The sequence below is a fragment of the Aplidium turbinatum genome, chromosome 10 (genome assembly GCF_918807975.1).
Source record: "Aplidium turbinatum chromosome 10, kaAplTurb1.1, whole genome shotgun sequence".
Taxonomy (NCBI): Eukaryota; Metazoa; Chordata; class Ascidiacea; order Aplousobranchia; family Polyclinidae; genus Aplidium; species Aplidium turbinatum.
The window spans coordinates 10,631,764-10,646,479 of NC_137481.1; the positions used below are offsets into that span (position 1 = coordinate 10,631,764).

General features: G+C 38.0%; 1 protein-coding gene across 1 annotated transcript; it reads left to right on the top strand.

The window, feature by feature from the left end:
• The first annotated feature begins 227 nt into the window (after positions 1 to 227).
• LOC145777937 (thimet oligopeptidase-like) lies at positions 228 to 12,385 on the top strand. Its single transcript, XM_082589299.1, has 14 exons — positions 228 to 458; positions 2,763 to 2,888; positions 3,241 to 3,370; positions 4,016 to 4,124; positions 4,619 to 4,764; positions 5,162 to 5,309; positions 6,528 to 6,642; positions 6,932 to 7,057; positions 7,879 to 8,069; positions 8,504 to 8,628; positions 9,004 to 9,126; positions 9,470 to 9,613; positions 10,145 to 10,299; positions 11,761 to 12,385. The coding sequence occupies exons 1-14, from the start codon at positions 271 to 273 to the stop codon at positions 11,933 to 11,935; spliced, it is 2,001 nt and encodes a 666-aa protein (XP_082445425.1). The 5' UTR covers positions 228 to 270; the 3' UTR covers positions 11,936 to 12,385.
• The last annotated feature ends 2,331 nt before the right edge of the window (positions 12,386 to 14,716 follow it).

Sequence of the window (14,716 nt, forward strand, 5' to 3'; positions counted from 1 at the left end):
CTACTTTTAAATCGCTTTGGCGCATTTTTGGGCTCTTTTTTTTCAAAAAATCTGGCAACACTGGCGGATTCTATACTTGCACCTATATTTGTTCAAATAAAGGTTCACATTTAACGTTTATTCTGATAAAAAAAGGGTTTTTTTCAAAGGTGATAGTGTTTGGAACTGAGTAGCCTACTAATATTAATAATAAAATACTAATAATAATAATAAAATACCTAAATAATACTTATATTTAAAATAAATAGTGTTTTGCTGTAAGTGCATGCAATGCCTGAAGCTCTGCAAGGTCAACGTTGGGATTTGTCAGCTAAAGATATCTCATCACAAACAGAAGAACTTATTAAAGAGACAAGGGGTTTATATGATGGTATAGCTGCTATTCCTTTAGAACAAGTGAATTATAACAACACTATAAAACCCATTGCTGATTTTGACTGCTCTTTTGCTGTAACAAGGTTTGTTATGACATAAGTAAGATAACGTTAATGAACATACATATAAATGTATTAAGGGAAACGTTTAAAGAATATTTTGCATAAAGTAAGCCAATCTATTTGTGTAGATCATACCCTATTAACTCGATTGTGAGCGGATGCAACCTAATTCGTCCTCTGAACACTTCATTCCCCGATTTCGGGGGACAAAGTGTTCAGATGACGAAATAGGTTGACTTCTTATGCAGTCCTTGAAATTAGCGACGGCACACGGCAATTGCCGTAGTAAATGCCGGCGCAAACAACATAATGGTCATTCTGCTACGGCAATAAAAATGCCGTCGCAAAAGAATTTAATTAATTAGGACAAAATTTGTTTAAAAATTTCTTCTGTATTATTTACTCGCAGCGGGATTTTAATCCGCAGAAACATCGCACCAAGACCTCACCTAGGACTATTTTACTTGCTGTGAACACTCACGTTCCCCCGTCACGTAACTTCTTCATTTTCATGTCAAATCAACATATGACAATGTTGACGTGATGTAAAATTGACAAACTGTCCAAACTTCTAAACAACTAATAACTAACGAAAAAATGATCACTCCTTAAAATTTCCCTTACAAACAAATAACAATCCTAATGAATACGCCACAATGCCCTTTTTTAAAGCATACGGCAATTGCCGCCGCAATCCAAGGTTTGTTGATTTGGCGACGGCAATTTTTTGCCATAGTAGATGGAAGCCAATTTTGAGGGCTGATTATAACATGTCCGATTGTCCGTGCCAGTTGACTTGTTCAAACCTTGCGCATCTGCTGACCTTTTTTAGAATACAGTGATATGGTATTTTCAAAACTGTTTTAAGTAATTTCAATTATTATATATATGCTTTTATTGCATCATTAGATACAAGCATGCCATTGAATAATTTGGCTTGTTCAAACACCTGTGCTGGCTCATTCACACCTTTGTTTTGCCATGCTTGTGCATCATTGACCTAATTGGTATACAGGCCTCGAAATTTGTACTTTTTTCCGGTGGTCAAGCATGTCCTACCGGACTGGCCCTTTCAGTGGACATTTAATATCTCAACCAGACATATTTTTTGCTTGCAAATAAATCAGTGCGTTAATGACAGTCGTGTAATGACGCAATAAACACAATTGAAAACAACAATCCAAATTTCCTTATTACAAACGCAACTCCGATCATTTATTCGGTGGTTTTCACGTTATAGAATCGTTGTGCCAAGCGATTACTGCCGGCGCGGGGTTGTAAATCTCCATGTCAGGACTGTCCAGACAAATGCGCATTAGTGACGCAATAGTGTTAGCCCTCAATAGTGTTAGTGTTAACTAACTAACACAATAGTGTTAGTCTAACACCCTCCCTTATGTGCAGAAATTCTATCAGCATCAGCGTGAATAAGGTCACCACATTTGCCTAAGCACGTGCGGAACCCAGCTGAGACTTGCTTCTCTGTGACGTTTCTTTTTAACAAACGATCAATGTAACGCAATAATCTTCATTGTTAAAATTAGAATACATATCCTGCCGAAAAGTTCAGACAACTGTATTTCAAGGCAACATTGCAAGGCGTTGAAATGATGTAAAAATGGCTACTTTTGCCATCAGCTTGTTAACCACGCTACTCTAATGTGATCTTTATAGCAATTGCCTGTACGATTATTGTTTCAGCTCCGTATTTGTTTGCGTTAAACAAACAATTGTAACAATTCAAATTTAAAATATATATATTTTTGCTGCATTATCTCTATTTTTGTCAAGAATTTTGCGGCGGTCATTTATGACCGACCAATGAGTCGGCTTTGGCAGACATTCGAGGTCATTCCGGAGGTCATGTCCGCCATGACCGCCGGAATTTCGAGGCCTGGTATACATCAATATACTAATCTTAAAACTGATAACATAATACAGATTGCTTGTGTTGCAATATAGCAACAAATATTTTGTTGTCACTAGACATACACTGTGCAAATGATGACAAAACTTTTTGTAAGCCACCGTTTTCAATCGATTAAAGTTACAATTGATTGATATTAAAATTGTCATCATTGATGATAATAAATTTTATTTTTAATATTGTCCAATTGTTATTTCTTACTCTTGCAATACGGGTAGCAACAGATGTTAAATTGTATAGATAAATAAAGATACATATTTCTGCAAATGAAGAAAGGAACTTTAATATGCAATATGAAACTCCTGTTTTTTTAAAACAGCTTTCATGCTTACCAAGTTAAGAAACAAAAGTTGTATTTGTTGTGTTACAAAAAATTTTCAATGCACCATATGTTTTAGGTGCAATTTGGATTTCTATCAACATGTCCACCCAAACAAATCTTTACGTGATGCAAGCACGAAATCCGACAAAAAGATTTCAGATTTTGAAGTGGAAATTAGCATGAGACAAGATATTTATGACAGGTCATATGAAGCAAACGTCCAATGACTTTTATTTTCAATTTGTTTTTTATACCAAAATGATCTATGATGTTTAAACTACAGCAAGAGTGCAAACAATGCTTTTTCGCTTGTTCACCCAAAACTGCAGTACATTTGAAGTCATTTCAATATTTTTATGATGTACGGTAGCCTACCAAATTTGTTATCTTTATATCACTTTGATTTTATGTCCCTCATTTCACATAGCCTGTAATATGGAGAATAAGAATTACTGTACTTTAGGAGATGCAATCAAAGATGTCTTTTTCAATCTGTTTATGTTGTTTACTGGCTTAATAGCAAAAAGGGTTTTCATGTCTAATATTGATCACAGGATTGTTGCTGTCAGCAAAAGTTCTGGCTTACAATGTTCAGCCGAAGGGCAGCGATTGATTGAGCGTATGATCAAACTCGGACAAAGGAATGGGCTTCATCTTGCTCCCGATGTACAAAATAACATAAAGGTATGAATTATAAATCCATCACAGATCCAGATGTTGCATTATATTATCAATATATCTTCATTCCCTTCAGCTTTGGAGAAAAGCGGTTATATTTTCAGCTGCTTAACAAACAACTGAAACTTTCCAGCGTAGGAATCAAACTCGGATTCCCAGTATGTGCGGCACTGGCCACTTTGTGACATTAATTTTATTACTTGTTTACATTTAATCATCATCATCATAATCCATCGTCGGTTTGTTCCCCACTAGTGGGGGTGGCCGATTGTTTCCGCGCAGCAATTGTTCTAATCCCTTCTCTCCATTTCACCCTGTCCCTTGCATCTTCCTCCTTCAGTCCGACTTTTTTAAATTCATCCTTCACTTGTTGTTATCACGTTCTTCTTGGACGACCGCGTTTCCTCTTCCCATCCACCTTTAGATCTAGTGCCTTTCTAAGAAAACTTCCTTCCTCCCTCCTTATCACATGTAAGGATGTCGTCGTTAATAAGGATGCTAACTGCTTTCACCAAACTCTGTGATCTTTGAACTGCCAAAATTGTTGCAAGAATATTATTAGGGCTGTGAATATTAATATGTGGTGTATCATATGTTAAAAGATCGTTCTCATTGTAAATACTTTAAACAAAAAACAACATGAAAATTCAGACTATAAAGAAAAGACATACAGAAATAGCCATCGACTTCCAGAAGAATTTAAATGAAGAAAGTGAAAGTTTTGAATTCACTGTTGAAGAGCTGAAAGGATTACCTGAAGGTGGTTGAGTTGAAGGCTTTGTTTTGTTGTCTTTGTATCTTTGGAAGAGTTTGAAGATTTCAGTTATATACTTTAACATTTATTCACTGTATTTATGCTTAAAAGAATGCTTACCTTACCTCGCAAGACTAGTAAATTTGCGTGGTATCTTATTGTGTGTCTATATTTTTGTGATTATTCCTGGTTATTTTTATGTTTTTTTGGTGATATGCCTACAAAGAATTTCCCACAGTTGTAGTCTTTTTGGTGCCATCATACTTATAGGCTTACACAGAGATGAATGCTGTTGAATAAACCCTTTGAAGTTTAATGTATTCAGCGATGTAATAACATAGTGTCACTGTGAATGGCTTTCTTGTGTAGCGTTACAGTATTTCTCAAACATTTGTTATATCATACAGTAATAATAAATTGTTCTAGTCGATCTTTTCTTCGTACGCTGCTCAGAAATTGGCAACAATAAGAGTTTTTTTGTATTGTTGTTTTTACATTAGACTTCATAAAACCGCTGGAAAGAAGTGAAAACGGAAAAGTTAAAGTGACCTTAAAGTACCCTCATTACTTTCCAATCATGCGGAAATGTGCGGTTTCGACTACACGGAAAATAATGGAAACCGCTTTTAACAGCCGCTGTAAGGAGGTATGATCGCCGCTCTTCTGTTGTCGCGTGACCATCACTATGTTCTTGTCGTGTCAATGAGCTTGATACATCGATAGCTCTAAATGAGGAACAACGATCGCGTTTGCGTTATGATAACGCGATTTATTCTGAATTTGCTGCTATGAAGCGACATTTTGTATTGGCTCATGGTTATGGAGTATATATTTAGTCTAATTCTTTTGCGTCATCTAAACTTTATGCAAACTGTAATTAGTGTTTTAACCAATCACTGATGCGATTTCTTGAAAAACCTAATCTAATGATATTTATGACAAGTGCGCGACTGCGCATGAATATCAATCAAAAAAACTTCCTACTGTGAAAACCAATTTAGGCTCGTTGATGTTTTTTATTCGCTTTATATTGTTGATGACAGGAAAACTCTGCTATTCTCACCGAACTAGTGAAGCTGAGAGCAGAGAAAGCGAAGTTATTAGGATTTGAAAACCACGCCGCGTTTGTGCATGATATGCGTATGGCAAAACATCCCAGTAACGTGCGGAAATTTCAAGCGGAGTTATCGGGTAAGATGTTCGAATGGTTGAAGTTGTGTACTTGAATGCAACTCTTAAGTTTTCTCGCTTGTAATCGAAATTTAACGACGTGGATATGTGATGGGACTGAAGTTACTTAGAAGGAGGATTTAACTTCGCCGGAGAAATGTAGAAACAAAACGAAAGTATTGTTCAAAAATGTGGCCAAATATTTTATTTTGTCATTTTTTTCATGCGGGTATCAACGTTAATTCATTCTCTGTAATCATTTATGATAAGCTGTTGGGAAAAACTTGCAAAGAGGAGAAGTATTTCGTTATCCACATATCCGCTTTTTTAAATTTTAAGGAGTTTTATTACAACTTATTAGTTTTCAACCCTGGCAGTCCCCATGTTTTGCGCTATTGCAAAACTGATACTTGTCAGCAGTCACCATTTAAAAAAATCTTTGCCTTGATTTTCAATGCTTACGGCTCGACAAAATTCTAAAGCGCGTGCATTATTATTTGTAAAGATCATTAATCAGTTAAAAACCTTGATCAGTGAGTTAGATGAAAACCTTTATTTTTAAAAGTCAAAATGCAGTTTCTATGGTGGTCTGCGCGTATATTATAATACATAAAATCACTACTATCAAGGTAACCTTAATACTAATAGCCTGTTTCACACTTTGCGGAATCGTTAAAAGGTGCTAAAAAACTTGCAGAAGAGAAAACCAGTAATATTAAGGAAATGCAGATAGAAATTAGCATGGCTCTTATCAACAAAACACATTAAGAGTTTACCATTAGCGAATCACGAGTAGCTCTGAGCTGCTTAACTGCATCCGGACTGACTGAGCTATGCTTCAATTGATCAAATTCATTCATTGTTGAAGCTATGGTTCAGTCAGTCCGGATTCAGTTAAGCAGCTCAGAGCTACTCGTGATTCGCTAATGGTAAACTCTTAATGTGTTTTGTTGATAAGAGCCATGCTAATTTTTATCTACATTTCCTTAACATTACTGGTTTCTCTTTTGCTTGTTTTTCAGCATCTTTTGACGATTCCGCAAAATGTAAAACAGACTGTTAAAGTTACTTTGATTATAGTGATTTTATTTACTTGAATTGGCTCCGCTTAGCATTGCGCTTGGTATTGAGCACTTCTTTGTGGTAATAATACCACTTATCGTATATATTATAATACAATAATAGTAAAAAAACGTAACTATCATGTAAATATTACGCGATTTATTCATTCACCCATAGCCAAACTGAAGCCTCTTGGTGAAGCGGATCGAGCCGACATGTTAAAAATGAAAGAAGAAGATTGCAAGAAATCGGGTGAAGACTTTGATGGCAAACTCAACATGTGGGATCTCAGGTCAAAGTTGCCAGTTCCGATATTTTATCGCGGAATTGGGCTAGTTTTAAAACGTAAAAATAATTTATTTTTTAATAACAATTGAACTAACAATTTGAAAATCATCTGGCAACACTGTGTCAGGTAGAAAAGTCGCCGATTGTATTTTATCAGAAACATACGCAGAACTGCGTATGTTGATTGTTGATATGACAATCAAGGCAGCCTCAAAGTTACATAGGTGCTTGTGACACATTGATACTTCCTGTTTTGGAAATTTCTGACTTAAAATTGAAAACCATTCTGACAGGTATTACATGACCAAGATCGAAGAGACAAAATATTCTGTTGATCAAAATAAGTTGAAGGAATACTTTCCCTTGAATGTAGTCACTGAAGGATTGTTGGAGATTTATCAGCATCTGCTCGGGCTAAAGTAAGTCTGCAGAAAATGCTTCAGTGTTACAAGACAAAGTTACTGTAGAGCAGGGGTGTGCAAACCGTGGCCCGCGGGCCAAACGGAGCTGCGAGCTTAAACTCTTTGGTCCGCGGAAATGTCCGAATTTTAAATGTGGCCCGCCAGACGACTCTTATTTATGTCCAGTTTGCAACGTTTAGTAAACATTATTTTTTGCTTATTTTTGACAAATTGATGAGTTCAACCAGTGTGAAATTAAGCTAACAAATCTTTACCAACATCCCTTGTTACATCTTTTGATTGCAGTCAAATTTAATCTGCGGTAGACTAATTCTATTCGCTCGCATGCAGTGCAAAACTTAAACTAATTTAAAATCGTCCGCACGCCGAAAAACCAGACAAAAATCCGCTGCTGTCTTGCTGTTGAGTGGCCTACTCACGTGCTGTGTGTGAACAAGAAGTGAACATCCATCCGCTGAGCATCCCGTAGCCGTTCTCGCTATCCGCGATCTGTTTGAATTCGTCTTTAGGCTACCTAGGCGTGAGGTAGCTGCCTGGTTATTTATTGCTTGCACATTTGTTATGATATAGTGAACAATAAATATTTCCAGTTGTGGCGGACTAAGCTGGTTATGTGTATTTGGCCCAGCAGTGCTGTAAGTTTGCACACTTCTGCTGCAGAGTGTAGATAGAGGATATGTCCTTGATCTGTATTTTTCCACCATTCATGAAATTACACTGACACTGATTTCTGTCTAAAGTTTGAAGTTTTAGATTAAAAGAACCAAAGCGCATTAACTTCCGTTGAAACTCTTTTTTGAATGCTACGTATATCTCAGATATGAAAAGATACCTGACTATCATGTCTGGCATGAAAATGTGACCATGTACCGTGTGAAAGATGCCGACAGCAATGACGTCATCGGACATTTCTACCTCGACTTGCATCCACGGGAGGGAAAGTACGGCCATGCAGCTTGCTTTGGCTTGATCCCAGGATGTTTGAAACCTGATGGAACGAGACAATTAGGTAGTGGCCTCGAACAGTCTGCCCCTATTAGCTTAATTTGTTTAGCTCTCAATTTTCTAGCAAGAAAAAGCAAGACCAAGGGGTATTGGTTCGACTCTCGAGGTGTGAACTTTAAGGACAGTTCCTCATTCAGCGGTACCTAGTGGGTGGAATAATTCGCACTTAACAAGCTCCATTCTGTCAATGTCGGTGACCGGGCTGCGTCAGTGGTTCAAAGCATCTAGAAGTAGGCTGAGCGAAACTGCTAGGATGAAGCTTTCAAGATGACTTTCCCAGCCCGAGGATAAGATTCTCACCATCACCATAGAAAAAAATAACTGACTTTGTTTCTTCAGCCAATTCATAGCAAGCCGCTTGCACTTTTGAACCGTCAATTGATCATGTAACCTGTTGTGGTGTTTGGTTCATGTCATGAACTTATCTTTGCTTTTCAGCCGTTGCAGCAATGGTGGCAAACTTTACAAAGCCAACAGACGACGCCCCCTCTCTCCTGACCCATGGAGAAGTGGAAACTTTCTTCCATGAATTTGGTCACGTTATGCATCAAATTTGTGCCGAGGTGCGACTTTCACTACATTGAGATTGTCAATATTTACCTATGCGCTATGTCAACACCACAAAACTGTTTTTCTTTTGTGCCTCTATCTCTTTCAACTCGTAAAAGTGGTCATGGGAAATCGTCTCCTCTGTGCATTGTGACACCAATTTTATCACTCTACGATAAGTAGTTTCTAAACTACGTCAAAATTGCGGTGTTTGGAACTTCAATATCCGCGTCCCCACACCTTTATGACATCATAATAAGATAAAGTTTTGGGTGTGAGTTTTTACTCAAAACCCAACCACATTGGACCCCAGGTCTTTTGAAACTCGAAAAGAGTTTCGGTGAAAGTTGAAACCATCCTTTTGATACACGTTACCTGTCATTTTTCAGGCCGAATTCCAAATGTTTAGTGGCACCCACGTTGAACGCGATTTTGTTGAAGCTCCCTCGCAAATGCTGGAAAACTGGTGCTGGGAGGTGGAACCTTTAAGGAAGATGTCCAAGCACTACAAGGTGAACTTGTGATACCGTAGTTTGGTTCTTTCACAGCTCATTCAGCCTAGGTCTGCGCTAACTTAACTGGACTTTTACGTTTGATTTCATTTGTTTCGCAAAATTCTAAACTGTGATCTATTTTACTTCAGTTCTCTCGTGTTGACGCAGTACAGAGGTTTCGGCAACACTCCTGCAAGGTGTTACAATATAATGTTTGAGCAGCCTCTTACGTAGTTGCAGATTTTAAATAAAAATGATGTCAACTGCCATTTATTAAATGAAGTCAGGGTTATTTTTTTCCGTACCGGTTTTAGTGAGACCGCTGCTTACATTTTTTAATCGAATGTAAATTTATAATCAGGATGGAACCGATTTGCCCGATTCGATGGTGGAGACGCTTGTCAAGTCAAGAAACGCGAACACTGGTGTTTTTTATCTCCGTCAGGTGGCGCTAGGCACGCTTGATCTCGACCTTCACACAAAAGAAAGTGCCGACGTTGCCCAGGTAGTCTACGACAACGCTGCCTCATCTAGACAGCAAATCCGTCATTTTTTCAGTGACGGATTTTGCTGTCTGAGCAATTAACAAAAGTTGCTGTTTTATCATTGTTTCAATGTCTTTGCCAGCTGGCAGTTTATTATTTGCAGTTTATGGAATGTTGTAGTCGTGGCATCAATTTTTTGTCTCAATCATATTTTGAATTCAGCCCTAGAACAGTCATTGTTGATGCAGATACAACTGTGCTTGCATGTTAAATTACAGGCTTTGTTACTGACTTTGACGGATGAACGGTGCAGTGGTGGACCTTGTTGCCTGTAGTGGATAATTCTTCACTTCATTCCAATTCTTTAAGTTATGATCAAATTTCCGTTTCACATTCCTTTATAAACATAAGTCTGACAATTTAACCACTGGAAGCAATTGTCTGTTTTTTCCACAATAAAAAGTATCATAGAACTCCTAATCATGAAAAGGGCAAAAATGCAAAGAATTTGATGGTCTGCGACTTTGTAAAATTGTTGCCGCGTATTGTAGGTTTATGCCGATGCGTGCCAACGAATTCTCGGTATTCCCGCCACCGATGGCACGTGCATGCCTGCCACCTTCACCCATCTAGCGAGCGGTTATGACGCTCAATATTATGGCTATTTGTGGAGCGAGGTCTTTTGCTTTGACATGTTCTACACCAGGTTAGATATTTAACATGTTTTAGTTTGAATAAAATACCTAACAGTACATTTATTGAGTTCCATTAAGGATAGGGGATCTCCTGACTACGAAGCAGCAGGCCAGCGATTCTCCATCAAGTATCAGTTCAGAGTTCAGTATTTTTAATTAAATATAAATGGAGAATCAGCAGAGCCTTATTTATGGCATATGCATTTCGCTCTACTGGTGTAGAGCATGGGTCACCAACTAGCGGCCCGCGGAAGGTATCAGCGTACAAGTATAACCAAAATTACTTTTCTTGAGGAGTTAAAGAGCATGAAAGCAAAAAATACTTTCCTGGAAGCATATTTTCGCTTTGCATACGATTCCACCGACCGACCAATCAGATTGTAGTTCTAGGTGGGGGTCGCTTAAAGTTATTCCAATGCGATGTCCAACCACACTGTCCCAGTGCTTGATTAAAACGCGTACAAGTGGAATTATTATGCTTCCGGGCAGTTGAAAAATATTTAGCTTAGTACCGCAAAAATTTTGTTAATCAACAATTCTTGCCATGCTGATAAGCACCGCAAGTGAAAGTTGTCTAATAATCAAAGAAAGACGGTTTTATAGACTCTCACAAAAACGATGAAAAACCAACTCATTGCTTTTTTAGAGGGAACCACTGTTCATGAGTTATGATAGAAGCGTTTTTTCGGTGATTTCCACAAGCGTTTGTTTCATAGTGCCTGGTTTCTTTCTCCCTGTTATTGGAGCCTATTTTTCGCTGATATGTTTGCAGGTCACTATTGTTGCCTGTATTGCGATGTGTCAAATATTTCCATGATTACTGAAACTGTTAATGGCAAGATATCTTTTGTGAAGCGAAGTGACAACACCACTCTTGCTTGGCGATGAATATTCTGATGAAACCGCTCGCCTCGCTATAAGTGCGCAAAACAAGTGGCCTCATTTATTAGACATTGTTAAAGAAGTCAAAAGTGTTGTTAAAGGAGCTTGGCCTGGCAGTAGCGTTGTTCGACTAATTTTGTTGCTGCGGTATTCTATGATAAATATTAACATCTAACGCTGGATACTGGGTACGAAATGCGTTCTTTTCTAGCATAAGAGTCAACCTACCTAAAATTTTATTAGTGCGGCCCCCCACAGCTCTCCTTAGTGCCAAAGTGGCCCGCGTGAAAAAAAGGTTGTTGATCCCCGGTGTAGAGCATCATTAGTGCCTTATTCAAATAGAATCAAATTGAATTAGGGCTCTGCTGATTCTCCATCCATTTTTAATAAAAAATACTGAACTCTAAAATACCTAACAGCAATGAAGCGAAGCTCGAATACAATGCAAAATTATTTTAGTGATTTTCATAGTTTTGGTAGATATTCTGTTTTTGCGACATGTTAGATTCGATCCTAAAACTCGTTACAACTACGAATTCACAATGCAAACCCAAACACTTCTGTCGTTCAAATTGGTACTATTTGCTTAGATTCAAGTCTGAGGGCATCATGAGCAGTGCGGTTGGCCGAGATTATCGACGTCATATACTTCGTCCTGGTGGATCTATTGATGCAAGTGAGATGCTCCGCAACTTCCTCAAGAGAGATCCAAATCAGGATGCGTTCTTGCGAGCGAAAGGTCTCGCAGATGTTGCTAAAATATAAAGGAAGTTCGTCTGGCGGCTGCTTTAATGTTTAGTTTGCTGCTGTGGTGACAGTCTAATTCATGGTTTTCACCATGATATAACACCGCCCACTTTCAATTACAACACTGTAATTTTCAGCTTTTCGAACCAAATTTTTTCATAAAGAATTTTTATTAGAAATCAAGACTCGTAATCCTGAATAAATGGTAAATCGTTTCGTTTCGAACTTGCTACAAAATTTTTTTTCGAAATGAAATGAAATTAATACAAACAAATATGCTTCGAAACGACATATGTCAAATTATTTTTGTTAGGCTTAGCCCAATGCCGATAAAGCAAGATAAGCTATTTCAAAAGTATTGTTTCTTTTTGAAAGTTGAAAATAAATATGTTCTAGCCAACTTACGTTACTTGAAGTGTTGAAATTATCAATCAAGCAGCAGCAGTTTCAATAATTATTAGCAAGGATCAGCTTGAGCACAGAAAAATGTACAATTCTTGCCTTGAGTCTCTGGGATCCGTAAGAATGGTAGTCATTAGTAGCGTGAGACGACACATCAGCGCGAAAGTCGCCGGCGAGATTCTATTCGATAGATGAAAACGCGCTGATCTGCTAAGCAGAAGTGCGACAGGCTAAGCCAATTTTGCTTCGCCACACCACCAACATTAATCCGCTTCTATGTCTTATAAGTTATGGTTACTTTTGATCAAGTTCTCTGCTTATTCTTGTTTTGCTGCAATAGACCTACTGCCTACTCTGTTTCAGGTTTTACTTCACATTATTTGAAAAGGTAACATCGTTGAGCAAACGTTTGTTTTAACAATGTTGTTGGAATCCTGCTGTAGTTACACGCCATTACTGCATGTTTAATTGTTTACACAAAAAATGAGAGCATCCTTCTTTTCGATATGTATCAACATGTTTAAAAATATTTCAAACTTTATCGCGTTTGACAAGAAAGTGTTTTTCAAAGTTGATCCACAATTCGGCATAAAACATTTTCATCAAGCGTAACTCCTGTGGGGGTCGCACTTCAAAAAAAAAAAAAATACGAAAATGAGGGTAACTTTTGTAAGATACAGGCTACAGATTATTTTTGTTGAATTACCGGTATTCATAAATTTTGATCACCCTTTTCTTGTCAAATGCGACAAAATTGGAAATCTTAGAAACTTTTTAACTCATCCATCACCTGTTCGCAAGTCAAGTTTTATATTTGTTATATTTTTAATGCAAATTTTGCTTCGACGAAATAACCGCAGTACCTCGTCCCTAGGGATCCGCTTTTGGGTTAGCTTTCCACAACACTAGAAGTATTACGGTTTTTTTCTGACTTGCAAAACAACAATGTCCTTTTTATGGGATCTGTATGAGGGCTGGTGTTGTTTTAAATTTATTTAAGTTTTTGCTTTGAAAGCAAGCTGGTAGCGAAGCGTAAAAATTGACAATCGGCCCTTCTAATGTTGCCGAAAAAGCGTAGCTGTGCGTCCCGTAATGTAAGGTCCCTTTCCGCCCCTCCCTACAATTTTTTTTATCTGCAACTGAAATGTCTGTAGATTGTATGTAGAACAACTTCATTTTACGTTTATGTTTTTATTTCGTGTTTTATTTGACTTTGATTTTAATAGCCTACATCAGGGTGGTCCAAACTTCCGCATGCGGCCCGTAAACACTTTCTGCATACCGAGTTTTCCAATGCAAAGTCCTCAGCTGGTAGATAATACCCCACTCTTCAACCGGTGTGCACTGTGTAGCCTATCCTAGTGGTGCACCAAAATATCCATGGGATGCACCACTACGAAAGGGTAAATAAGGGTGCATCATCATCTTTTTTTGACACGCTGGGGCATGAGGGACTCTGCTGCGTGTCAGTGCAGTGCGACGAAGCAAACAGCTAACCACATCGTCTTTGGGTGTCCCATCTAAGTTCGCCTCCCAATGGAATAACAGGCCTCCGCACACTTGACAATCTGACGAAAAGTTGGCTCCAAGTCCTTCCTTTCGGCTGACCACATCGCGGGGTATTGACTAAGTTATGTGTACAAATGGATGCATCATTCACAGAGTTGTTCTTGCATGGGAAGTACAGTGGCTTTTCATAGGCAGAGTCCTTTGCCGTATCTTTCTGCTTAGAGAAGAATTGGAAGGTTTTTTTCAACATAGGAGCATGACCAACGTGCTAGCAAATTTTATGACAAGTTTTGTTTGGCGTAAGTTACGTATACCTATATGGCTTTTCTTTTCAAACAACTCCACTAACTTACGGTAATTTGATTTTACAGGGAAACAAAAGTGATATTTTAATTTTTGGATATTACAACCTTTTGTTTATGATAAACTTAATACAAATTTTGGTATAAAAGCGTTAAAGAAACACCATCAGTTTACCTCTGGGTGCACTTGTTAAATGTGCCAGAATACACAAGCATAGCAGAAAAGGCAATTTCCATGCTTATTCAAATGCCAACCACGTAGGCTAGGCTATTTATGCGAAAAGGAGAGTACGGTAGTTGAAATATTATTCATCGGTTTCTTTTTTTTTGTCGTAACCAGTCTTACGCCGGGTGTTTAAAGATATAGATTACGTTGACGAGAAGGCAAGGAAGCCAATCTTCGGGTCTACTTTCAGGTGTGGCTTTAAGCATCTTGCTGAAGACACAGCCTTGATGGGCATGCTCTTGAGTTTTGTAGAACCAGGGCCCTTTCGATTGCGTTGACAGAGCTCACCACTCTAGAAGTCAGTCCACAGCTATTCAACCGTATTTATTTATTAATAAAATGAGCGTCAAAGGAAAACAG

What these genes read in the sequence shown, in the direction of transcription:
- LOC145777937 (XM_082589299.1), top strand. Translation starts at nt 271, where the DNA reads ATGCCTGAAGCTCTGCAAGGTCAACGTTGGGATTTGTCAGCTAAAGAT. An exon ending in CAGCATCTGCTCGGGCTAAA is followed by an intron (nt 7,058 to 7,878) that starts GTAAGTCTGCAG and finishes CGTATATCTCAG; the next exon opens with ATATGAAAAGATACCTGACT. An exon ending in TGATGGAACGAGACAATTAG is followed by an intron (nt 8,070 to 8,503) that starts GTAGTGGCCTCG and finishes TTTGCTTTTCAG; the next exon opens with CCGTTGCAGCAATGGTGGCA.